This window comes from Panicum virgatum, chromosome 2N, assembly GCF_016808335.1.
Source record: "Panicum virgatum strain AP13 chromosome 2N, P.virgatum_v5, whole genome shotgun sequence".
Lineage (NCBI taxonomy): Eukaryota > Viridiplantae > Streptophyta > Magnoliopsida > Poales > Poaceae > Panicum > Panicum virgatum.
This window is the reverse complement of record NC_053146.1, coordinates 55,565,789-55,590,096: the sequence shown is the minus strand read 5'-3', so window position 1 is coordinate 55,590,096 and position 24,308 is coordinate 55,565,789. Positions and strand designations below refer to the sequence as shown.

At 48.1% G+C, this 24,308-nt stretch overlaps 2 protein-coding genes across 2 annotated transcripts; one reads left to right on the top strand and one right to left on the bottom strand.

Annotated features, from left to right (window-relative positions):
• The first annotated feature begins 1,789 nt into the window (after positions 1–1,789).
• Positions 1,790–3,368, top strand: LOC120658215 (NEP1-interacting protein-like 1). Its single transcript, XM_039936455.1, has 5 exons — positions 1,790–2,175; positions 2,275–2,456; positions 2,619–2,702; positions 2,817–2,990; positions 3,087–3,368. Exons 1-5 carry the CDS (start codon positions 1,998–2,000, stop codon positions 3,207–3,209), a joined length of 741 nt encoding a protein of 246 aa, XP_039792389.1. The 5' UTR covers positions 1,790–1,997; the 3' UTR covers positions 3,210–3,368.
• Positions 3,369–9,736: 6,368 nt separating this feature from the next.
• On the bottom strand, positions 9,737–13,388 carry LOC120658214 (protein ALTERED PHOSPHATE STARVATION RESPONSE 1-like). The gene is made up of 4 exons (XM_039936454.1): positions 12,436–13,388; positions 11,515–11,744; positions 10,877–11,100; positions 9,737–10,785 (listed from the first exon to the last, which is right to left on the bottom strand). The coding sequence occupies exons 1-4, from the start codon at positions 13,289–13,291 to the stop codon at positions 9,930–9,932; spliced, it is 2,166 nt and encodes a 721-aa protein (XP_039792388.1). The 5' UTR covers positions 13,292–13,388; the 3' UTR covers positions 9,737–9,929.
• Positions 13,389–24,308: the final 10,920 nt, after the last annotated feature.

Genomic DNA, 24,308 nt, shown 5'->3' with positions numbered 1-24,308 from the left:
TAGATTGACATGTGTTGTGGGACATCATCATAATATCACATCAACTTTCGTGGCTAAGAAGATGTATGGGGTGATTCTTGACAAAATGGATTACGAGCCTGCATTGATAATTAGGGACATTGAAAAGAATTTCCAGTATGTGATCAGATATGCAAAGGCTTGGCGGGCTAAACAAAAAGTATTTGAGATGAGGTTTGGCACTTATGAAGCATCATATGACAACCTACCTCGTACCCACTGCTACTGCCGAGGCTGGACCTTCCGGGAATTCAACGGATGGGTCGGCTCCACCTATAAGAATTCGCCGCATGTAGTTGTGCATGACACACCTTCCAATGTATTTATTTGTACGAAACAAAGTATATTGTGTATGTAGTATGCCTAAATATCTTATTTAATTAGTTGGCAGCGCGTATTTCTATAGAATTTGGTTGTAATGAATGAAACCTTCAATGTAATATCTTATATGATATCTTGTTTAACGTTCAATTTAAATTTCGTTTATTGTATCAAATTGGTCTGCCCCAAATGCTTGTACACATGGTTTGTGGCCACCTTTAGCACAAGCACCAATTAAACAAATCAAATAATTCTGAACGCCAACTCTACTTGACCAAGTCATAGAGCCACACGAGGTTCAAGGTTCACAAAAAATATAATCATTGCAATCAAACATAGCAAACATATAACTATTGCAATTAAAGGTAGAGGCAGCCTGCCGCCCCGTCACAATTTAGTTCACAATCTAGACCAATCAACACCATAACACCATATGATACACATCATGTCATTTCTTGGAGGCCATAGTCCGGGGGGCATGAAGTCATCTAGATCGTCATCCCAGTTAATAGAACTTGGTGCTGGAGGTGGTGCAGTTTGACTTGATGAACCTCTTGACTTTCCCTTTCTCTCTTTTATGATTCTACTTTCATGTACAGGGGGAGAAACATCAGGTCTTGGAGGTCATGGTTTCGGGGTATGAAATCATCTAGGTCGTCATCCCAGTTAACTGAACTTGGTGCCGGAGGTGGTATTGATTTGATATTGATTTGTTAATCAACTCTGTGTCCTCGAGACAAGAAATGAGGGTGCGAAGGAAGAGGCTTAACTTTTATATTTGGGGAGCCTGCCGCCCCCCTGCCGGGCGGGCGGGCTGGCTGCCGCCCCTCCACCGGGCGCCGCCTTCACCGTCGTCCATCGCTCAGACGCAGAAACAGCATGGCCGGCGTCATGCACGGGCAGGGCACGGCGGAACATCAGATGACAAGGACAGGGCAGTCCATTTCTCCGGCCACGCAGCTGGCGCCCTTCTAGACGACGAACTGTTAGCCCGCGGAGATTGAAGATCGCGGCACACAAGTTTCCGCGGCCGGTTGCTGACACGGAGGGGTTGCCTATAGATTCCCTTTCAGCTGCGGTGAAAGCGAAAGCTTGGTGGTTAAGGGAGCGATCGCTCGCGCGGCGAGGGGCAGGCCGACCGAAGAATGAGAGCATGAGACGCAACGGGGACAAACGAGCAAGCCATCGCGGCGACACCTGAACTGAACCGAACTGCCTCTTCTTCTTCTTCCTTGCCGCACCGGAGGCGAGTACCCGTACGCCGCGTAGCGTCTCCGGGTTGGACACTCGAGGAGGATGTGGAGGACGAGGCAGTCTAGGCGCAGGTCGCACTCGCCGACGCTGCTTCTGTCGCTGCCGCGTGCCGGGGCGCGCCTATCCTGGCCTACATCCTGTCAGCCTCGCCGCAGTCAAGCCCCCGCACGCACGCGTCCGCGTCAACGAGCAAAAGCCCGGGAGATTTTCCAACCTAACCTCGCGACCTCCCACGTCTCCTCCTCCCTCCACCTCCGTTATAGAGGAGCCGTCGACGGATTGCACGCCTCCGCCTCCGCCTCCGCGTCCTCCGAATTCTCACCACACCGATTCCCAGCTGCAGACGAGCCCCCCTGCCTCCCCGAGAAGACCGCGCAGGCGGCGGGGCAGGCACGGACACGGACATGGACGTGGACACGACGACGCTCCCCGACCACGGCGCCCGGCTCCATCCTGCTACTGCCGATTCCGCGGCGCGACGCGTCTCGCCGGCGGGAGTCCGCGGCGGCCGACTCGGCTCATTGGCCGCCCGCGCCGCCGAGGGCCTCGCCCGCGGCCTCGTCACCTGCGTCTTCGCGACAGGTCAGTCGTCAGCCCTCAGATTGCTCCGTGGCCATGGCGCGCGGCTGCAACCGTGTGTTGGCTACTTGGCTCTGATCGATTTCGTCGCTACGCTGGCAGTGGGCACGGTCCTGGGCGCGATCACGGGCGGGCTGATCGGGCTGGCGACGGAGACGGGCGTGCTGCGCGGCACGGGCGTCGGCGGCCTCACGGGCGCGCTCGTGTCCATGGAGGTCGTCGAGTCCTACCTCGACATATGGCGCTGCTCCGGCGAGCCGGCCATCTGGAGCGTCGTCTACGTGGTCGGTGCCCCCTGCTCCGCTCTTGCTTCGGCCTCACGCGTCAGCGCGTTGCGTCCGTAGATCGGTGCCGAATTCAACGGCGAAAATTCGTCGGCGCGTAGCTTCGTCGCGTGCCGTACGTGCCGTGCTGACCCACGTTTCTGGCCTTCTTCTGTTTCTCAGCTCGACGTGATCTGGAGCCTGCTGACCGGCCGCCTCGTGCGCGAGAAGGTGGACCCCGCCGTGCTCAGCGCCGTCGAGAGCCAGGTGCGCGTGCCACGTGAGCCCCGTCCCACTCGCCTAGTCGCCTACCAGTATGACGCCGACTAAAATCATGTACCAACGCTGCCCTTGCGTACGTGACACGGGCGGCTCCTGCAGATGAGCGCGGTGGAGGCACCGGCCGGGCAAGGCGACGGCGCCGACTTCTTCGGGACGGGCGGCACCAGCGGCATGCCGAGGGCCGCCATCGACGCGCTCCCGGTCGTGAGGTTCGCCGAGCGCGGCAACGTCGACGCCGGCGGCGAGCTCATCGCGTGCTCGGTCTGCCTCCAGGTATCCATCCATCCCCTACTGCTGGCTACTACTACTCGACATGAATCCGCAGACTGAACCCACCATGACCTTCTCTTGACGATCGTTCCTCCGCAGGAGTTCGAGGCCGGCGAGAGCGCGAGGAGCCTGCCGATGTGCCGCCACACGTTCCACCTGCCGTGCATCGACGGCTGGCTGCTCCGGCACGCCTCCTGCCCCTTGTGCCGCCGCGCGGTCTAGGCAGCCGTTGATCACCCCCTGAGCCTCTGCAGCGAATCCTATGTAGCTCGTCAGATGCGTCCATAGGAGCTGACTGTTCTAGTCAATTTTCGGTATATTTTAATTTCAAATGCTATTATCAATTTCATGGCATAAATAAGTGATATTGTGCTAACAAAATATGTGCTCGTGTTCATATTATTCTCACTAATAAACATGAACAAAATAATAAACCAGAATTGGTTTAGAGTGTACCTTAAGGCGGGACCAGTGCTAGAGGCACCGGGTGCGCCGTTCTCATGACTGGACATTGTGTCGGTCAGGGCTGTTCGATGTAGCCGAACTTAGTCGATGCAGTGCAGATGGCCGTCGGAAAGTAGTCGAGACGGTCTTGATGTTCACTTGGAGAACACAGGTACGACCACCAGGAAGTAGAGGACGTAGACGTTCGACCACCAGGAAGTCGAGGACGTAGACGTTCATTCGGCCACCGGAAAGTAGACGGAGTAGTCGATCAGGGAGCGAGCAGCCACGTCAAGACGCTCCCCAAAAATCTGATTGCTCCGCTATCCCGAGCAGGATTTCAGCGTTGTAGAGGTTTCGGAGGCCTGCTCTCGCCAGAACTGTGCTCGCAGCGCTAGCGATGGGGATTGCAGAAAACAGCTGAGGGAGAAGGGAGAGGTCTCCTAAGTAGGAGTAACTGAGAGCTTGAGAGTGTTATTTTAGAATGAGAGGGGCTAGTATCTTTTTATAATCGATCCTATAGAAAGTGGGGATGAACCTGGACACATCTAGGTGTAACAACGGCCATCAATTTGCACCATTAACCGGTCATCAATCCTCTAATTTAATCGCTATTTATTACCCAGCCATCACTATCCTCAATTACAACATGGTATTAACATCCTCATGACTTCCTAGCATTAGTAGTGATATTTAATTTTTTCCATTGAATTATTAAATAATTGGGCTAAAAAGCCCCTCATATTCCAACAATCCCCACCAAAAATTTCAAGCCTCACTGAAAAATGCTCTCAATCCCTCTTTGATCTATTAAGTTGAACTTCCATCTAGGACAAAGGCTACATTTATTCACAACTATACAATGGACTATACCTTGAATTGCCAGTCTTGTGCAAACAAATTTGACTAGAGACATACACTGGTATTAGGCTGCATAAACATTCCCGCGGTTTGGAGCTTATAAGTCACACTCCATGTCTTTCATGCGTTTCTAGAAATTACCCACTTCTCATAGACTATAACTAATAGTTAGACTCATATAGGTGTGTTCCTTACAGACGCTCTGTAGGACAACATTTTTGTTTCAAGAAAACAACTCATTTGTTTTAAAGAAACCACCTGGAACACATTAAGGTATAGACCAACCTACCATACAGATTAGAAGAGAAATGCACCTTATACACGAAATGAGTCTTTTTACAAAGGTTTTCTTTCCTCAGTCAGACTTTAGTTTGTTTCACCATCCTACTTCACGGGACCTCCGATCATGTAGGACATATTACCACTATAGAATGACTCACGTGGGTTTCAAACCTAATTCCATAGATGCATTGTCTATCACATTCCGTGAAAAACCTTTTGTAAACTGATCTGCCAGATTTTTAGCCTTCTGAACATAGTCCAAGGCTATTACTCCGGAGTTTCTCAATTTTCTGACAGATTTCAACCGTCTTTTCACATGTCTTGATGACTTCATATTATCCTTTGAACTGTTCACCTTGACAATCACCGTTTGATTATCACAATTTATTAAAATTGCTGGTATCAGTTTTTCAACTATGGCAAGTCCATAAGGAGTTCACGAAGCCACTCAGCCTCAACAGTGGCGGTATCTAATGCTGTGAGTTCTGTTTTCATAGTTGACCTCGTTAAGATGGTCTGTAAACACATATCCACTTGTGGCCTTTATCTCATCAGCATCAGAAATCCAGTTTAAATCACTATACCCTTCTAGTACCCTCGGGTACCCGGTGTAGTGAATTCCATAGTTCATTGTGCCCTTTAGATATCACATTACTCTTTCAAGAGCCTTCCAATGATCATCTCCCGGGTTTGAAACAAACCGACTCAGTTTGCTTACAGCAAACGAGATGTCAGTTCATGTTGCACTACCTAAATACATCAATGACCCAATGATCTGAGAATATCTCACCTGATCTCGCATTATCTTTTTGTTCTTCCTTAGAATTAAACTGGGATCAAATGGTGTTGAGACAGGTTTAAAGTCGCTATAGTGAGGCTGTGTAAGAATCATCCCACCATTGCTCTTTTTTACCAGCTTTATATTAAGGATAACATCAGCTTCTCCCAGATCCTTCATCTCAAAACTTTGAGATAAAAAACTCTTTGACTTTCTTAATCACATTAAGGCTAGTGCCAAAGATCAGTATGTCATCCACATACAAGCATAAAATCACTCATTCAGCCCCACCATAGCGATAGTACACACATTTGTCAGTTTCGTTCACAACAAAGCCAGCGGACGTCAAAGTTCTGCCGAACTTTTCATGCCGTTGCTTAGGTGCTTGCTTGAGACCATATAAAGATTTCAACAACTTACAAACTACTCCTTCTTGACCCTTTGATACAAACCCATCTGGTTGATCCATATAGATCTCCTCTTCCAATTCTCCATTGAGGAAAGCCGTCTTAACATCCATCTGATGAACGAGAAGACCATAAGAGGCTGCCAAGGAAAGTAACACTCGAATTGTGGTCAATCGTGTAACTGGTGAATAAGTTTCAAAGAAATCTTCTCCTTCTTTTTGGGTATAACCTTTGGCCACAAGTCTAGTCTTGTACTTTTCAATAGTACCATCTGGCCTAAGCTTTTTCTTGAACACCCACTTGCATCCAACCGGTTTACATCCATAAGGATATTCAACGACCTCCTAGGTTCCATTAGACATAATAGAATCCATCTCACTCCTCACTATTTCCTTCTAATAGTCAGCATCAGAAGATGAATATGCCTCTTCAATGGTTCTGGGTGTATCATCCATGAGGTATACATTGAAATCATCACCAAAAGACTTTACAATCCTTTGTCTCTTGCTCTTTCTAGGAGCATCATTGTTATCCTCCTCAGGATTTTTCACAAGTGTAGGTTCATTGTGTTCTATCGGCTCAGCAGAGCTATCATCTTCTATGAACTCTTGCCTAGATGAATTTGTTCCATCTCTCATGGGAAAAATATTTTCAAAAAATGTAGCATCTCTGGACTCCATTATAGTACCAACATGCATGTCAGGTACTCTAGATTTCACTATTAAAAATCTATACCCAACGCTGTGAATAACATAACCTATAAAGACACAATCCACAGTTTTAGGTCCAAACTTATGTTTCTTGGTTATTGGCACACTCATTTTTGCCAAACAACCCCATGTACGTAAGTATGAAAGTGTTGGCCTTTTCTTCTCCCATTCCATGAATGGTGTTATCTCTTTATTCTTTGTAGGAATACGGTTTAGGACATGACATGCAGTCAATATAGCCTCACCCCCACCATTTTTTGGAAAGTACCGCTGTGTCTAACATGGCGTTAACCAAATCAGTTAGAGTGCGGTTCTTTCTTTCGGCAACCCCATTTGACTGAGGTGTCTCTCATGAATAATACCATATTCCTCGCAGAATGAAGTGAATAAATTTGAGAAGTACTCGCCACCACGATCTGACCTAACTCTTTTGATCTTTTCTTTCAAGTTGGTTTTCTACTTCATCTTTATAGATTTTAAAGTAGTGTAAAACTTCATCTTTTGATTTCAACAAATAGATGTAATAAAATCTAGTGCAGTCATCGATCAAAGTCATGAAATATCTTTTACCATATTTTGTCAACACGCCATTCATTTCGCACAAATCGGAATGAATTAATTCTAAAAGTGCCAAGCTCCTCGCCTCCGCGGCTTTATGAGGCTTGCGAGTTTGTTTTGATTTAACACATACATGTCACTTAGAATTTTTGACAAAAATAAACTTTAGAATTAAACATAAATTAGCTAAGCGCATCATACAACCAAAATTAACGTGACAAAGCCTTGAATGTCAAACATTTGATTCATCAACATTAATAACATTGTATGCGACTTTATTACAAACATCTGACAAAGAAAGACGGAACAAGCTTCCGCTTTCATAATTTTTTCCAACAAAAATACCAAACTTAGATAAGATACATTTATTGGACTCAAAGACTAATTTAAAACCATCTCTACATAGTAGAGAGCCGCTGACTAGATTCTTCTTGATGGTGGGGACATGCTGCACGTTCTTCAGCTGCACGGTCTTCCCCGAAGTAAACTTCATATTTACCGTACCAACATCAAGAACACGCGCATGCGATCCGTTTCCCATCAGCAAGGAGGAAGTCCCTCCGACCTGGTAAGAAGAAAACAAAGAAGCATCAGCACAAACATGAATATTAGCACCAGTGTCAACCCACCACTCGGGTGAACAGAAAACTGAAAGAACTGTAGGTAATAAATTACCGTACCCCGATATTCCTCTAGGCTTGCTAATTACCACGTTGGCGGAATCCTTGCCTTTGCGGTTCGGACACTTTGCAGCAAAGTATTCTGAACTAGCGCACACATAGCAAGCTCCCTTCTTCTTTTTGAAGGTGGTTGTCTGCTTAGTCTTTGGTTGGTTCAGCGGTGGCTTTTTCTTTTTCTTGTGGGAGTTGTTCTTCTGAACAAAATTGGCACTTGAAGCACCAACAACTCCTTTCCAACGTATGTCCTTTGCTCTCGCCTTCTCCTCAACATCAAGAGGCCCAATGAGTCCATCTATGGTGAACTCCTGTCTCTTGTATTTTAGTGAAGTAGCAAAGTCCATCCAAGAAGGTGGCAGCTTAGAGATAATACCTCCAACCACAAACTTATCGGGTAACACACATGGGGACTCTTTGCTACAATTTTTGAGATTTTTTGCCAGAGTATGTATTTCATGGACTTGTTCCACCACAGAACGGTTTTCGACCATCCTATAGTCAAGGAACTGCTCCATCACATACAACTCACTACCGGCATCAGACACTCCATATTGAGCCTCAAGAGCATCCCACAACGCTTTGCCAGTTGGCAGCCGGACATAATTATCCACCAGGTTTTCAGCGAGAACACTAATGATACAGCCTCGAAAGAGGATATCAGCCTCATCGAACGCACTTCCTTCCTCTGTAGTGAACTGTTCAGGCTTACTCTCTTTTACATGCATCACTCTCAGCACTGTCAACCATAGTATAAGCTACTCTTGCCAACGTTTATAATTTGAACCATCAAAAGGTGGCGGTTTGATTGTTGCAGCAAAGCTAGATACCGAAAGCCTATTAACATGATTAGGTTTTTGGATTGTTAGATAGCTAAGCAATTTTCGGTATATTTTAATTCCAAATGTTATTATCAATTTCATGGCATAAATAAGTGATATTGTGCTAACAAAATATGTGCTCGTGTTCATGTTATTCTCATTAATAAATATGAACAAAATAATAAACCAGAATTGGTTTAAAGTGTACCCTAAGGCGGGACCAGTGCCGGAGGCACTGGGTGCGCCGTTCTCATGACTAGACATTATGTCGGTCAGGGATGTTCGATGTAGCCGAACTTAGTCGATGCAGTGCAGATGGCCGTTGGAAAGTAGTCGAGACGATCTTGGTGTTCACTTGGGGAACACAGGTACGACCATAAGGAAGTAGAGGACGTAGGCGTTCGGCCACCAGGAAGTCGAGGACGTAGACATTCGTTCGGCCACCGGGAAGTAGACGAAGTAGTCGATCAGGGAGTGACCAGTCGCGTCAAGACGCTCCCCAAAAACCTGATTGCTCCGCTATCCCGAGCATGATCTCAGCGTTGCAGAGGTTTCGGAGGCCTGCTCTCGCCAGAACTGTGTTCGCAGCGCTAGCGATGGGGATTGCAGAAAGCAGCTGAGGGAGAAGGGAGAGGTCTCCTAAGCAAGAGTACCTGAGAGCTTGAGAGTGTTATTTTAGATTGAGAGGGGCTGGTCTCTTTTTATAGTCGATCCTAGAGGAAGGGGGATGAACCTGGACACATCTAGGTGTAACAATGGCCATCAATTTGTACCATTAACTGGTCATCAATCCTCTAATTTAATCGCTATTTATTACCCAGCCATCACTCTCCTCAATTACAATATGGTATTAACATCCTCATGACTCCCTAGCATTAGTAGTGAGGTTTAATTCTTTTTATTGAATTATTGAATAATTGGGCTAAAAAGCCCCTCATATTCCAACACGGACACCCGTTCCTGAACATGAACAGCACTGAACTTGACACCATTTTTGTGAAACACGGCAGCGTGAATCCTCTGTAGCTCGTCAGATGATCAGATGGGCATCTTGTATGTAGCTTTGATTCTTTTTCTATTGCTTAACATACTCGTATGCAGTACCTGACTACCGGTCCAGTGCTCCCCATTCTCATGCACATTGGCACATTGCGATGGCTGGCCAGATGCCTGACAGGGTGAACGGCACCACTAGGGAAGAACACCAGCAGCGATAGAGCGAATCCCCCCACTGATATCAAGCTAGAAGAATAATTACAAGCACAAGTTGCCCACAAGAATGACCCTACCTCCCACAACCAACCAACATCAACATGGTACTCTACAAGCTAAAATCAGACAGATTCTAGGGGCCCAAAAACTGGGGCAATGCAACTGGCTAAGTCCTACAACGGGGGTCACTAACATTCATGTAGCATCCACCGCTATGTGCGAATATGGCCCCTCAACGCAGGGCCGTTTCTCGGCAGTAGCCTTCTCTGAATCTTTGGCGTTGGCTTGAGTTAGAAGGTCTTTGTAAAGCTTGACCAGATCCTTCGAGAATTCGGTCAGCGATTCGAAGATACTGGCGAGGCCGATCTTGAACCCATTGAGAGTGACATCGTGTGTGTCCCGCATGCAGGCTTGATGCTTCGCTTTCTCCATCTCAATCCTCTTCCTCAAGACGTTGAGCATCTCTTTCTTCTCCGACAGGTGCTCCATGCGCTGCTTCGCGTCTATCTCAGGTTTATGCTCCAGAAGCTTGGTGCCAATGATCCTGTTCTCTGCTCTTTTGTAAGCGTTTAGCTTCTTGTCCAGCTCCTTTGACAGGCTGTCCACTTTTCTTTTCTGCTGTTGCTCTTCTCCCTGCTTCTGCCATAGCACTCTCACACTTCTGAGAAAATTTCGCATGGTGAATGAGACCCGCTTGTTTGGAAGCTTGCACAGCGTAGCGTACCAGTCATGGCAAATAACAACTAAAGTTGGGGCACCAGCTCTATCAGGAGCAATTGATGAGATCCCTCTGGAGTACCGGATGGTATCAGTAAGAATAAACTTCGATAACCAGCCATCAAGAGCTTCCATATATGCTCTCTGAGCATTGACATAGCTTATAAAGCAGGATCTCCAATTTCTTAGTTCCGCCTCCAACTTCAGAGTTGCATGACGCTGTGCGTCATTACAGAATTTGCCATAAGCTGGACATGTGAATGAATTCACCTCAAACATTATCTGCCTCTGGGTCTCATGTGAGTCTACCATTAATTTCCAAGATTTTGTGAAGCTGCAAAGGAGCGGCCAACCGGCCAAAGCATCAGCACAGATTGAAATGAGAACTACAGAACCAATCCTATACGTGAGGAAGGTTTGCTTACCCTTGCAACAGCTCAACAAGTTGTGGCTGCAGTTCCTCATCCCGTAACTTCTGTATCCTATCAGATATAGATTCTGCTGCTCGTAGAGAAACCCAGATTCTTGTATACAAGTCTCTAACTGTTGTCCTAGTTTTTTCAGCACTACGCAGCTCTGAACCTCTGGCATCTTGGTTCCTCAGCTGAACACATTTTTTCTCATAGGTTTGTCGAATTTGATCTATAGCCTGCACAGGATTGAATATAAATAATATCAGTACAGATGTACAAAAAAATCAATAGATGACAACTGATAAGATAGTTAAACCATGTAGGATAACTGCTCTGCAGTGAGGCAAGAAAAAAAATTATATACAGACAATAGAAACACATATTGGTCAAGATATATTGAGGCATTTGCTCTCATAAGGACACATCACAAAACTAATTTGAATACAAGATGGTACCCCTAGCTCAAACGATTGGTAGCTGGCCATGTCACGGGGTGTGGCAACTCAGCTCAAAAGATATACACTCATTTTCTTTTGTTTATCATTCAGAGAATAGCACAATTCTAATATTTATGCTCCGAACTCAACTATCAATTGACTCCAACATAAGTAATGGTCAAAAACTCGTGAAGAATCAAGAGTAAAACCCACCTTAACTTCTTCATAAAGTTTCTTCTCCCAAGCATACAGTCTTCCTAAAGTCTGGGAGTGACTTCCTGACTTCATCCCACCATAGTCTTCGAATATATCACTCTTAGTTTCACTCTTGTCCGTCCAGGACAGGCTATTTGAGCTTGCTCCCAGCTCACTTCTGTAGGATGAGGATACGGATGATGGAGAGCGATGCCATGTGATGGCATGAATTATCTTTGATGAATTTTCTGCCAGGATATAAATGTAGAGTAAATATGATGATTCAAAGGCATACGAAACATAGTATCAACTGATAACTACCACTAATCCATGGATTCCTGGTACCAACAAAACCGAGCCTTTTTATACTCCTATTGTTCTAACTTGAAGCAACAGTGCAGATTCATGATGCTGGTCATCAAGCAGCGCAGCTTTAGCCTTTTGCATACCAAAAGGATCACTTTAGCAATCGAGGGCAGCAAGTATACTAGCATCAAAGGAGCTACGCAAAATGGCCCATGAAATGACTGCAGAGCAGAAAAGATGATAACAAATTGGCAGTGGGCGGCTATTACATCAGCCAGGAATATTTAAAGGCACTTTTTAAAGACATATACTCTGTCTATTGTCCAGGGGCACGGGGAGTCCTAAAATAAGAACAGTAATATCATCCCATTCCATCCAGACTCGTGAGTCCTCAACTCCTGATGAGTATAAAAAGCTATCACCCAACTAGGAATTACAAAAGGACTTCCTTGGATAAAAGATTTGTCAAAACCACTCAAAACTCGCAGCATTACACCCAAATCTTACGATTTCCAGAAACAGCAAAAGGGATTTGGCCAACCCAGCACCACATTTGTAGCACAGATCGAGCAAGTTGCAACCAGAGAGCGAAATCGCGGGAAGAAAAGCGATGGAGCGCAGTAAAGGCTGGACCTTTGAGCTCGGGGACGCGGGTGGCGGCTTCGAGCATGCTGGACACCTCCTTTCCGGCCTCGGCGGCGCGCGCGAAGAGCTCCTCCACCTCCTTGAGCGCCGCGAGCAGCTCGCGCCCCTGAGGCGCCACGGCCACCTCCAGCCCGCTGTTGTTCCCCTCCATCTCGCACACATCTCTAGCCTCTTCTTGGGGAGTTGAGACTCCAAGAGACACCTCTGTCTTCGGGGCCTTGGCTTCCGCCTCCATGGCTCCGTCGTCCTCTTCCTCCTCCGCCTCCTCCAGCTCGGGGATGCCCTCCCGCTCCCTCACGGCGCGCATCTCCTCGTCGCTGATGGCCGCAGCCACCTCCTCAGTACCGTAGAACGGGTTAAAGAAGTCCCACCCGCCAACCGCCGACGGCGCAGGAGGCGGCGGCGGCGGCGTCATTGGGGGCTGGTAGTAGTACGGGCACGCCATCTCCGGCGTCTGCGGGCCGCCGCCCCCATCTTCGGCGGCGGCCGGGGATGCCGGCGCTTCCTCCTCCTCCTGCTGCAGCGGCGGCGGGGGCGTGGCGGGAGAGGGAAGCTCCTGCACCTGAACCTGCGCCGCCTTGGGGGAGCCCGGGGGCGAGTTGCTGGGGGTGGGGAGCGTGATGAGGATCGGCGCCGGCGCGGTGTGGCGCGCGACGAAGACGTCGAGAGCGTCGGCGACGGACCGCAGCGCCGCCGCGTAGTTGGCGTGCGCGCCGGCCAGCGCGAACCGGCGCTCGGCCGCCGCCTTGATAAGGCGCTTCCGGTCGCGGCACACGGCCACGGGGTCCCCTCCGTCGCCGCCGCCACCGCCGCCGGCGAGGCGGGAGGCGGCGCAGTTCCCCATCGGAGGCTACCGGACCCTACCCCTACCCTTGCCAAGGTTTAGCGCAGGGTTTAGGGTGGCGTAGGGGAGTCAGGGAGTGGGGAAGGGGGAGGGGGAAGAGGGGTAGTCAAAGTCAAAGCAGTGGGGTGCGTGAGACTGTGCAGGAGTAAAGGGTGGGGAGGAGCTTGGGGTGTTGGCTGTTGAGCCTGTTTGGCTCGGCTTGTTTCTGCTTGTCTTTATTTATTTTTTCTCATATAATACTATTTATTTTATTAGTCGAATATTATTTATCAGATCAACCGAACAATCTCATTATCAGGTGGTGGCGGAGGAGAGTGAAATTTTGTTAGTTGTGGGTGTGGGCTAGTGGGGAAAAAGAAGAGATTTTGATATTTGACATTAAATATATAGACTTCACGTGTTTTGACATTAAATTCGCGAGCCTTTCAAAATATAACACTGAACACGCGAATTCTTTCAAAACATAGGATTTCTCCTCCTTTTCTCAATTTTACAAATTTCTTTTTTATTTTAATTTTACAGGACACATGAAGTACCTAGATTGCCCCTGACCCAATCGGTTAGAGCTCATGTCTTCTTCTCCATCTCCGACAGTGGGCAGCATGGTGGCCACTGGCGCCTTGCCAGCTGCAGAAGCAGGTCAACGACCTCAAGGCGCAGCTGCCGCGTGCCCACGAGTAGATCGCCGGCGCCCGTGCGCACCTCCTCGCGCTGCTCTGCGTCGAGGTCGCGGCCGCGCGGTGGGATCGGCAGCGGCGACCAGCTGTCGCGCGCGAGCGCGAGGCGCAGCACCGCGCGGTTGCCCGTCGCGGCTCAGGACGTCGACGGGGCGGGTGGCCGGCGAGCGCGGGGTGCGGCGCCGTGCCGGCAGGCGGCCAGTGCAGCACAGCGCAGGGCAGGCGGGTGGTCGGCGAGCGCGGCGGCGGCACCGTGCGGTCGGGCGGCGGGCGGCCGGTGCAGCACAGCGTAGGGGCCGCCGTCGGAGTGCATAAGATCGACGTTGCTGCGAGTAGCAGCCGATGCGGCGACGGACGAGCAGCGGAGTAGCATGTGGAGTCCAGCGGCAAGCAGCGCGAGGAGGAATAAGGCAGAGACATTGGCTGTGGTGTTTAGTCCCAAAATTTCTCCGTCCAAACTTCACTATTCACCTATCACATCAAATTTTTTACTTCATGCATGGAGTATTAAATATAAATAAATAAAAAAATTAATTGCATAGTTTTGATGTACACGACGAGACGAATTTTTTGAGCCTAGTTAGGTCATCATAGGACAACAATTACCACAAACAAACAAAAAGTACTACAGTGTGCTACCGTGTCCGATGTAACCTTTTTTACCACTATTTTACGGATATAAACACAGGCATTGAGATGAGAAACGACGAACATGATCGGATGGATGGATTGGATCCATTCGAGTGTATTGGATTGGGTTTGGGATAAAACGGGAAGATTCAGTGTCCAGTATAAGATAAATAAAAAGAAAAATCGTGAAATAAAAAAGTCTTGAAATCTCTTGTTTTGAAAGAATTCACGTGTTTCAGTGTTATATTTTGAAAGACTGACGAATTTAATGTCAAAACACGTAACGCCTACGTATTTAATGTCAAATATCAAAATCTCGAGAAAGATGTCAAATATCAAAATCTCTCAGAGAAAAAGTGGGGGAGAGGACTAGAGAAGGAAGAAGGCGGCCCTAAATTCTGGTGATGATGGCAGGGGAATCTTTGGGTGATTTGTTTATGTGGGGCTGAAGATTTGGGGTTTGTGGGGTTGGGAGGAGTGATGACCATTATGGTAGCTAAAATTTGCTAGAGTCACGAGGTAGAATGCTGCCCCAGGCAAGGGTTACATCCCTGAAATGTGAAACAATAGATTCTTTTCAAAGAAAAGACAATTGATAGGCAGCTTGGTATGAACAAATTACTACTTCACTACATGATTATAGGGCTATCCGTTTGAGTAGCAAAGAAGTGTCAATACTATGACTCATATCTTTACAGAAGAAAAAATAAGCCACAAATCCTATTTTCTCAACATTGAAAATGACTCAATTTTTAATTATAAGTAGCTGGTGCCATGCATGTATGTCTGCAAGCGGGGAAAAGCTATGGTAAGAAGAAAAAACTTATGTGAACAGTGGTGGTCAGAAAAAGAAATTAAACAAGATGGTTGGAGGAAGCTTAGATAGCATAAGGTTTCTATGACTTCATGAGGAATGTATGTGGCGTTGACTAGATAAAAGGCTCGTTTTAAAATTATTCCTCTTCAACCTCGAATGTCTGAGTTAAGTGGGCCTGTTTAGTTCCTTACGGCTACATCAGAGCCGTGTTTAGTTCCCCACCAAAAATTTTTCACCCATCGAATCAAAGAGAATCTTACATGTATGAAAATGTTGAATAAAAAAATAACTTATTACACGGATAGGCTATAAATTGCGAGACGAATTTAATGATTCTACTTAATCCATAATTTGCAACAGTGATGGTACAATAATCATCTGCTAATTATGAATTAACTATCCTCTAATTATCTCCATTAGATTTGTCTCGCGATTTCTAGGCAAGATCTGTCATTAATTTTAGAATTAGTCCACATTTACCGCTCCAAAATGGTAAGATTCTCTTCGCAAAAAAAAAATCACCAACTAAACAGCTAGTTTAGCCCTTCACTTTTAGCTTTATTTAACTTTTGGAGAACCAAATAGGAGAGGTAAAAGTAGAGTGCTAGATTTTAACCCGTTAGCCCCTCCAAGATAAGCCTACATGAGACTAAATTTGGTCGTGGATGACCAAAAGACTCTCGTTACCCTCCCCAAAACATTAATTTGCGGCAAGGCAAAGGAGTCTTTTTATACACTTTGAACTAAATTAAAACCCTTGTATCCAAACAACAAAAGGGGCTAAACTTTAGCCCTCCATTTAAGGGCGCTATCTTTAGCCCTTGAACTAAAGTTTAGCTCCATAACATGCCTTTCGAAGTCAAAGCTGAAACAAATAGATAGCTTTCAAAATTGGCTACCAAGAAGCAGAAAGCAGTTTTGGAGATGCTTTTAATATTTTTCATAGAATGTTGTTTCCGGGTTTGACATCTGTTATTCATTTCATTAGTCCACGAGTCCATTAAAATATATTTTTAGCATCCCAGCAGTTCGCAAAAAGTCAATTTTTTGGAAAATAAAAGTTTCAACAGAACCTCATAATAAGATGCCAGAAAAAAAAATGAAAATATCAGTAATCAGCCCATCTCGTATGTAAGGCGTGATCTCTAATGTCACACTTTGACTACTAATATATCACATGTTTTTTTATGAAACAGGAGGGGTAATTCCCCTACTAATTATATTATATTAAAATAAAATAAAGTGTTACAGTCTTGGGGAGCTCGCTCAAGAAACAAAAAAGATCAAAAAAATTGCACAAGGCCTTCTAGCCATGAAGACATGGGGGTCTTAGGTCTAGCTTTTGCTCTTAGAATAACTAAGGCAAATTCCTTAATGAAGTGACGTCTACAAAAATATCACATGTTATAGTGTAAGTAATCAGAAAGGAGGACTCATGAGAAAGTGCTTCCAAAAATAATTTCAAATTCATTTGGAATAATAATTCCATTAAATACAAAGTATTGGTAAAAGTGAAAATATTTGGGTGCTTTGCATTTCCAAATAAAGGGGGTACTAGTTAGTAAAATGTCACTGAATGGTTGGTATACAACCAAAATGTAAACGGTATAATTTGAGCTTGGAGGGCCAACATTGCTATAAACAATCTAAAGGAAATAGCTTCGGTGTATCTTGGACAACTTTTCAGCTCATAAACCACCACCCGTCCGCCCCACGTGACATGAAGGAAAATAGTAAGAGCTTCCCCTAAGGGGCCGTTTAGTTACCAAAAATTTTCACCCAAAAATTTTCACATCTCCTTTAAACACATATATGAAGCACTAAATGTAATTAAATAACAAAACTAATTACACAGTTTGAATGTACACGACGAGACGAATCTTTCGAGCCTAATTAGTGCATGATTAGCCATAAGTGCTACAGTAACCCACATGTGCTAATAATGCGGTCAAAAGCCTCAAAAGATTCGTCTTGTGGTTTTCAAGTGAGTTCTGAAATTAGTTTTTTAATTAGTGTTCGAAAAGCCCCCGACATCTGGTCAAACATTCACGTGACTACCAAAAAATTTCACCTTTGGGAACTAAACACGCAATGATGAAGCGAGCAGTCCCCTAATTATCTGCATGTCGTCGTCCTCTTGCAGGTTGCTCCCCATAGTCACAGGATTCGGGGTCGATGCCTCGTCCCTCGACCCGGGAACGTCGTTCCGATTTGAGGGTCAGGGTCGAAGAGGGTCAGTGTCCCATTCAAGGTTGGATCGTGTCCCGGTTTGAAAGGGGTCGCAGCCCCATTGCTAGCAGATTTAATTGGGATAAGGAGGTTAAGGACAGTGGATTGGTGTGGTTTTTGTTAGACAATGAGCTGAGTACGTGTAGCATGGTCTAAATGTACTCTTTTATATGTTTCTTATATGCTTGTGCAGATTAGTTTCTTCATTAGTAGCACATATATAGTTTTTGTCTTTATCGACCCGAAGATATCGACCCCGATGAATCAGGGTCGCGTCCCACATAATAATTTATCGTTCCATAGATGTATACCCCCTTCGTACCACAATTTTATAAAATGATGACCCTCGACCCTCGACCCCGTTCCTCGACCCGGTCGACCCAGGAACTTTGTGACTATGTTGCTCCCAGCAAGCCACGAAGCGTACTGAAACCATGTTCGAAACAACGCACATGCTATTATTCGGTCCGGATCCGAGCCCCTTCCTTCGCGACAGTGCCAAGTGCGCAACCAACTACAGGCAGTTCGTGAATTTTTTTGTATTTGGCTACTGAATCACTTTCGTTTTTATTTGATAATTAGTGTCCAATCATGTACTAATTAGGCTCAAAAGATTCATCTCATCATTTCCAGCTAAATTGTACAATTAGTTATTTTTTAAAACTATATTTAATACTTCATGCATGTGTTCAAAAATTTGATGTGACGAGGAACCTTAGAAATTTTTGAGAACTAAACATAAACAGGGCCGTAACTACTCCGTTCGACAGGAAACAGTCTTGATGAGTTTCGGATGCCACCAAAAATTTAGTTACTAAAATTTTTCACCCAAAATTTTTTGCCTCCCCTTTTGAACACATGCATAGAATATTAAATGTAGTTAAAAAATAAAACTAATTACACAGTTTGGATGTACATGACCAGACAAATCTTTTGAACCTAATTAGTGCATGATTAGCCATAAGTGCTACAGTAACTCACAAGTGCTAGTGATGCGGTCAAAGACCTCAAAAGATTCGTCTCGCGGTTTTCAAATAAGTTCTGAAATTAATTTTTTAATTAGTATCTAAAAATTCCTCCCAACATCTAATCAAACATTCGATGTGACATCCAAAAATTTTCATTTCACCAACTAAACACACTCTTACCCAGTCAGCCAACCGCCGGATCCCCATCCCCGCACAGCGCCCAGGTACAGCCGTACAGGGGCCGGCGCCGGGTGCCCACTGCTGACGGCTGGCTAGTGGCTCCTCCTCCCCATTGGAACTCCCCTTCCAATCGATTGGCGCCGGAAAAGCTCGCGATGCCTCATCGTTTCAGGCCAGCGGGCACTCCGGGCACAGTGGCCGCGGATCATCGCGTCCGCGTGGCATGGGAGCCCCCTGCCGCACCCCATCATTGCGCTGCTGCTGCCGCGGCCCGTTCCATCCTTTTGATACGCCGCGGCATGGGCGTCACGGGCGCGGCGGCGGGCATCGAACGAGGCCGAGCGAGCCGGAGGGCAGCCGTGTTCTCCTCCGGGTCCCGGGCCTGCTCGTGGGAGTCTTTGTGGCGATCGCCTTGTGAGGCGTGACGCGGGAAGGGGTAGCGGCCGGGCATGCGGGTGGCGGTGCCGGAGTTGTTTTTAGTCCCCGGCGAGCCCGAGTTACTAGGCTTGTTGGCTTGTTGCCATCCGCGGCGAGCGAGCGAGCGAGCGCACGGCGGCAGCCCGGGTGGGCGGGGGCGGGGGCGGGGGGCGCAGCGCGTGGTGGGTGGCACGAGAACTGAATTAGGCCCGGGTTTTGTGGAGCCGGAGGCCCCGGAAATCGTCTCCTTGTCCACCCGCTCTCTCTCTCTCTCTCTCTCTCCTGCTAATCCAGGAGGCCTACCAGGGTCTTCAGTTCCGCTAGGTGCACAAGGAGTATAGCAAGAGCAAAAGTAGACAGGAAGACGCTTTGCGTTGTACTGGACTACTAGCACGCTTGAGATCAAAAAGAAAAAGGTACTGTACTGCACGTACGTGATACCCGTGCGTCACCGAGGATTCTGTTCTGCCACGAAAAGTCCGTCCAGCTCGCTCCATGCGACGCGCCAAAGCGAGACTTTTGACCTTGGCTTGGCTACCTGTTCTGCTTCATGAGGTCATCGATCCATCTCGGTCGTGCCCTGGCCGCGTCACAGACTCACAGGCCCTCTGCTCTGCTTCAAAACTCGTAAAAGAGCACGTGTACGACGAAAGTTTATACTCATCCCTCAGGCGGGGTGGCGCACGGCCGCAACCACGTTTTCCTGGTCTGCGCTGACAAGTGGGAAGCGCTACCGCGCTACTGTCAGCTTGGTCTTGTTTAGATTTCAAAATTTTACAACAAAAAATGCTAAATTAAATACACCAATACCACGTTTAGATTCTCTTTTTAAAAATTACGCCAAAAAAATCTAAGACACCGATAGTACGGTAGGACGTATTACGAAGGTCCCGCTGCGCAACCTCGTGCAGTACCGAATGGTAATGTTTTGGGAGGTGCGAGTGCGACTATCCCCTCTGTCTGTGTGGCTGCGTGCTCGGGAAACGGCCACCCCCACCTGCGCGCCTTCCCGTTTGCCTGTTGTTTAGTTGCAAAATTTTTTTAGAATTTTAATACTGTAGTACTTTCGTTTATATTTAATAATTATTATTCGATTATGAGTTAACTAGGTTTAAAAGGATCGTATCGCAAATTACAGACAAATTATGTAATTAGTTATTTTATTTACCTACATTTTATACTTCATACATGCGTTTAAATATTCGATATGATGAGAAATTTTATAAAATTTTGAAATTTTGAATGCAACTAATCAAGGACTGGTTCAAATCCCTGGAACCAGGTCTGACTCGTCGATTCGTTATTTACAGCGGAGCCCGTACCACGGACCACCCTTCTTTAACCCCAAGCACTCTCGGTTTGCCCTGCCTTTCTCTCTCTCGTCCTCTATCCGTGTGTTTGGTTGCGGGATCAATGGATTGGATTGGATCCAACCTGGATTTTGGGGACGGAGCCAACCCATCCATTGTTTGGTTGCACTTCTGATTTTGGGGATGGAGTGAACCTATTTCATGTTTGGTTGAAGGAATTGGGAATACGGGTTGGATGGCATGATAACACCGTTAATGAGGGTCCCACTTGCCACCAATAGACCCCACCTGTCAATCTCTCACTTTTTTTTCTAACCCTTATCTTCTTCCTCAGGGGGGCACCGCGCCCGGCCCCCTGCCCCCGGCCGGCCCCCCTCCGGCGGCCTGCGCCCGACCTCCCGCCGCCGGCCGAGCTGCACGGCCCCCGCCGAAGCCGGCCGCCTGCGCCCGCCCCCCCCCCCCCCCCCCCCGCCGCCGGCCGCGCTGCACGGCCCCGCCGAAGCCAGCCGCCTGCGCCCGCCCCCCCCCCCCCGACGCGGGCCCGCGCGCCCCCGACGCGGCTCCGCGCGCCGCCGCCGCTACCTCCCCCCCCCCCCGCCGCCGCCCCCGACGCCGGCCCGCCGGACCTCCTCGCCCGCGACGGGGAGGAAGAGTGAGGGAGGCTCGAGCTCGCCACCGCGCCGCTCCTGCTCGGGGCTCGAGCTCTCCCACCGCGGCCTCCCAAGGAGAGCACGCGCGCGGCCTCCTGCCCGCCCGACGCTCACGGCGCTCCAGACGGAAGAAAAGGGGTTCGCTCCGTTCGCCAGATTTCAGCGGACGTTGCCGACCCGCATCTCAACCGAATATTCAGTTCTGGGTCCAACCCAACCCACCTCGAATTCCATCCAAACAACCGTAGGGACGGGTCCAACCCAACCTAGCTCGCTCCAATCCCCAACCAAACACACGGTATGATGCCGGATGGCCGCCAGATGCCTACCCGGGCGGCCGGACCCGGATGCGGGGTTGTGGCCCTTGTGGGATGGGTGGGCCGCAGAACGAACAGAGCGGCCAACAGGTGTCCGGCCGGCGTCCGCTCCCGCAAAGGCTGCAGCTGCACGAGCAAACCAAACCAACGCTTCGATCGAGCCCCGCTGCTGCTACCTGCACTGAGGTTTGCTTGTCACGACCCCAAAACGTGGAACGCGCGGAACGCCGGCGCGCGCATCGCGGCGTGCCGCGTGTCGGTTTCGCCGGCGTCCAACCTCGTTCCACGCATCGGTCATCTTCGTTCTCCGCGCTGTGCACACACTTATCCGCGACCCCGCCGCCGGCCTTATCCTCCCCTCTGTCGTGTTCCCCTTCTCCTCCTCTTCTTCCTCGAGCACGAGCAGAGCAGAGCAGAGCCGCCCTCGTCGGCGCCCCGACCAACCTCGGCCGCCGCTCCTCGATTCCGCTCGCCCACGGCCTCCTCACCTCGCCCTCTGTCTCCCCCGCCCCTCACCGGACTCGATTGAGCACCATTCCGTGCTACCACGTATCCAATATAATGGTATGGATGAGCCAATTATTTTCTTTGACTTGATCATTGATGTGCAGTCCTAGATACGTGGCTAAGGGCTATGCAGAGAGGCTTAGTGTGTCCCCGGGTGGAACTATGTGTAGGAAAGTTTAGAGATGCCCCCGGTGGAACTAAATCTCTACGCGTAAGTTAGGTGTGAAAATTTCAATGATCGAGCCTTGTTGGGAACAGTTGACGCGAGTACCCCCTTATCCAACTTTGGCCGGTTGGGTGAGTCGCATGGTCCTTGCGTCGTGTGGGTAAAGTAGTACACCCTTACAAGATTTAAATCAATTCGAATTGCCGCGCTTTCGGTTATGAGCAAGCTCTTTATCCCATGAACTCCTCGTAGAATTTCGGTTATGATGGGAATGGTTCATGTTACAGCTATGATCAATTATAGATTATATTACTCTCTTAATCAATTAAAATTGTTTGGGGTTGGGCAAGATTAATTAATTTTGCTAGGTGATAGTTTAGGAAGCTCTTGCTTATACAATAATTACTTAACCTTAAAGCTTTTAATTGAGCCTTCGCATGATCCTTGTTTATTTAATCGCGTAAGTCTTGCGAGTACCTTTTGTACTCAGATTGCTTTCTAAACCTAGTTGCAGGTGAGTCGGAAGTGGTGTTCGGCCACTTCTACCCCGTCGATCCTGGTGCGGGGGAGGAGTAGGTCGTTGAGGCTATGGTGGTGTCCTTGAGCAAGACACCATTAGCTTAGGTATGTTTTTATCGTAACTGAACTCCGTGAGAGTATGTAAATACAATAAACTTTAAGTTTCGGTTTAATATGTCTTTCGTGAGCCCAAGACTTGTAAAGGTAGTTTGAACCCTCCTATATCGAACCTGTAATGAACTTTGGTAAAGTAAAACTGCTCTTTGTGATTCTGTGGCGATGTATTTGATTGTAAACGGTATGTACATATGCTGGATCCTGGATGTATGTTGGAGCACATACCGGGACTACCGGATTTGCGATCGTTTTAGATGAAATGTGTTGATTAAGTGCCTCTAATATGTGGATTAACACATGGCGCGTCGAGAGACGGACACGTGTTAACTCTCATCTTAATAGATTAATCAATAATTTTCAACTAAACCGAGTGCAAATTGGGCTGTTCTCACATTTCTGTTCCTCGCCATTTTACTACTACTACTCGTATTTTTTTTCTTTCTTTCTTTCACTTGCCATTTTACTACTACTACGAGTAGCTCGTAGGGGGTCTGCCGGTACGTACTCGCCTACCAGTACTCTCGGAGGAGTAGTTTATCACTGTAGCCGCGCCGCATGCGAGGGATGGACGCCTGCTGCCTGCACATCCCTAGACGCAGCTCACGCGAACAGAAGAGACTGCCCGTGTCCTCTCCTCCGGTGCGTGCGCGAGCCGTGACCGCTGTCGCCGCCTGCCGGTTGCCGGCCGGCGCGGTCTACCTGCCTGCCGCATGGCACCGCCGTGCGTGCCCCCGCCGCCCGCCCGCAGCTGCCTGCCTGGTGCTGATTCGTGAAAGTGGGGGAAGGGAACGCAGGCGCAGGTCAGCCCTAGCTACGCGCACCGCGACGCTGCGGACGCCGGGCCTGCTCGATCTGTCGCGTCGTGCCCAGCCCGTGCTGCCGCTGCCTGCTCCTCCTCCTGCTACTGGCTGCTACAGTGCTACACACCGCACTACGTTTCCGTTTGTTTCGCTCTGCTTGTCTCACGTCAAATCTCCTCTCTATTTTTCCCCGAGTGAACGTCAAATCTTTTAGGTTTTTTTAGCAGGCTGGGCTGCAGACGGGATACGGCCTGAGAAGAAGGCCCAATAAGCTGCACCATCTCTTGTTTCGACTGAGCCTAACTAAACGTCGGGTCCACTAAACCATCGCCGAATAAGCCCAATAAGTGGAAGAACAGAGGCCAGCACGGAAGGGACAAAAAAAAAATCTCCGATCCATCGCCGATCGACGCGCTTTTTTATTTTTATATTTTTCAAAATCGTTTTTTTACAGAAATATATTTTCGGTTTCATAATTTACAGATTTATACCCCTACCGCCCGGCGGCAAGGGGCGCCCTGCCGCCCTCCTGCCGGGTGGTAGGGACCTTAATGTAAATAAAATTTATTTTTAATCGCATTTTGGCCTCTAGGAGGTACCCGCCGCCCGGTGGCGGGGCGGTAGGCCAGGCAGCCGCCCGGCAGGCCCCTCCCGCAGGTTAACCCTTGACCGTCAGTGCGGCAGTGCGGCATTAGATGTGGTTTTAAATATTT

Bases quoted from the DNA above. Each gene is read 5' to 3' on its own strand.
- LOC120658215 (XM_039936455.1), top strand. From the start codon at position 1,998: ATGGACGTGGACACGACGACGCTCCCCGACCACGGCGCCCGGCTCCAT. The intron at 2,457-2,618 runs GTCGGTGCCCCC...TCTGTTTCTCAG, and splicing joins TCTGGAGCGTCGTCTACGTG to CTCGACGTGATCTGGAGCCT. The intron at 2,703-2,816 runs GTGCGCGTGCCA...CGGCTCCTGCAG, and splicing joins TCAGCGCCGTCGAGAGCCAG to ATGAGCGCGGTGGAGGCACC.
- LOC120658214 (XM_039936454.1), bottom strand. From the start codon at position 13,291: ATGGGGAACTGCGCCGCCTCCCGCCTCGCCGGCGGCGGTGGCGGCGGC. The intron at 11,101-11,514 runs GTGGGTTTTACT...AATCCTGTGCAG, and splicing joins AACTTTATGAAGAAGTTAAG to GCTATAGATCAAATTCGACA. The intron at 10,786-10,876 runs GTAAGCAAACCT...GCTCCTTTGCAG, and splicing joins CTTGTTGAGCTGTTGCAAGG to CTTCACAAAATCTTGGAAAT.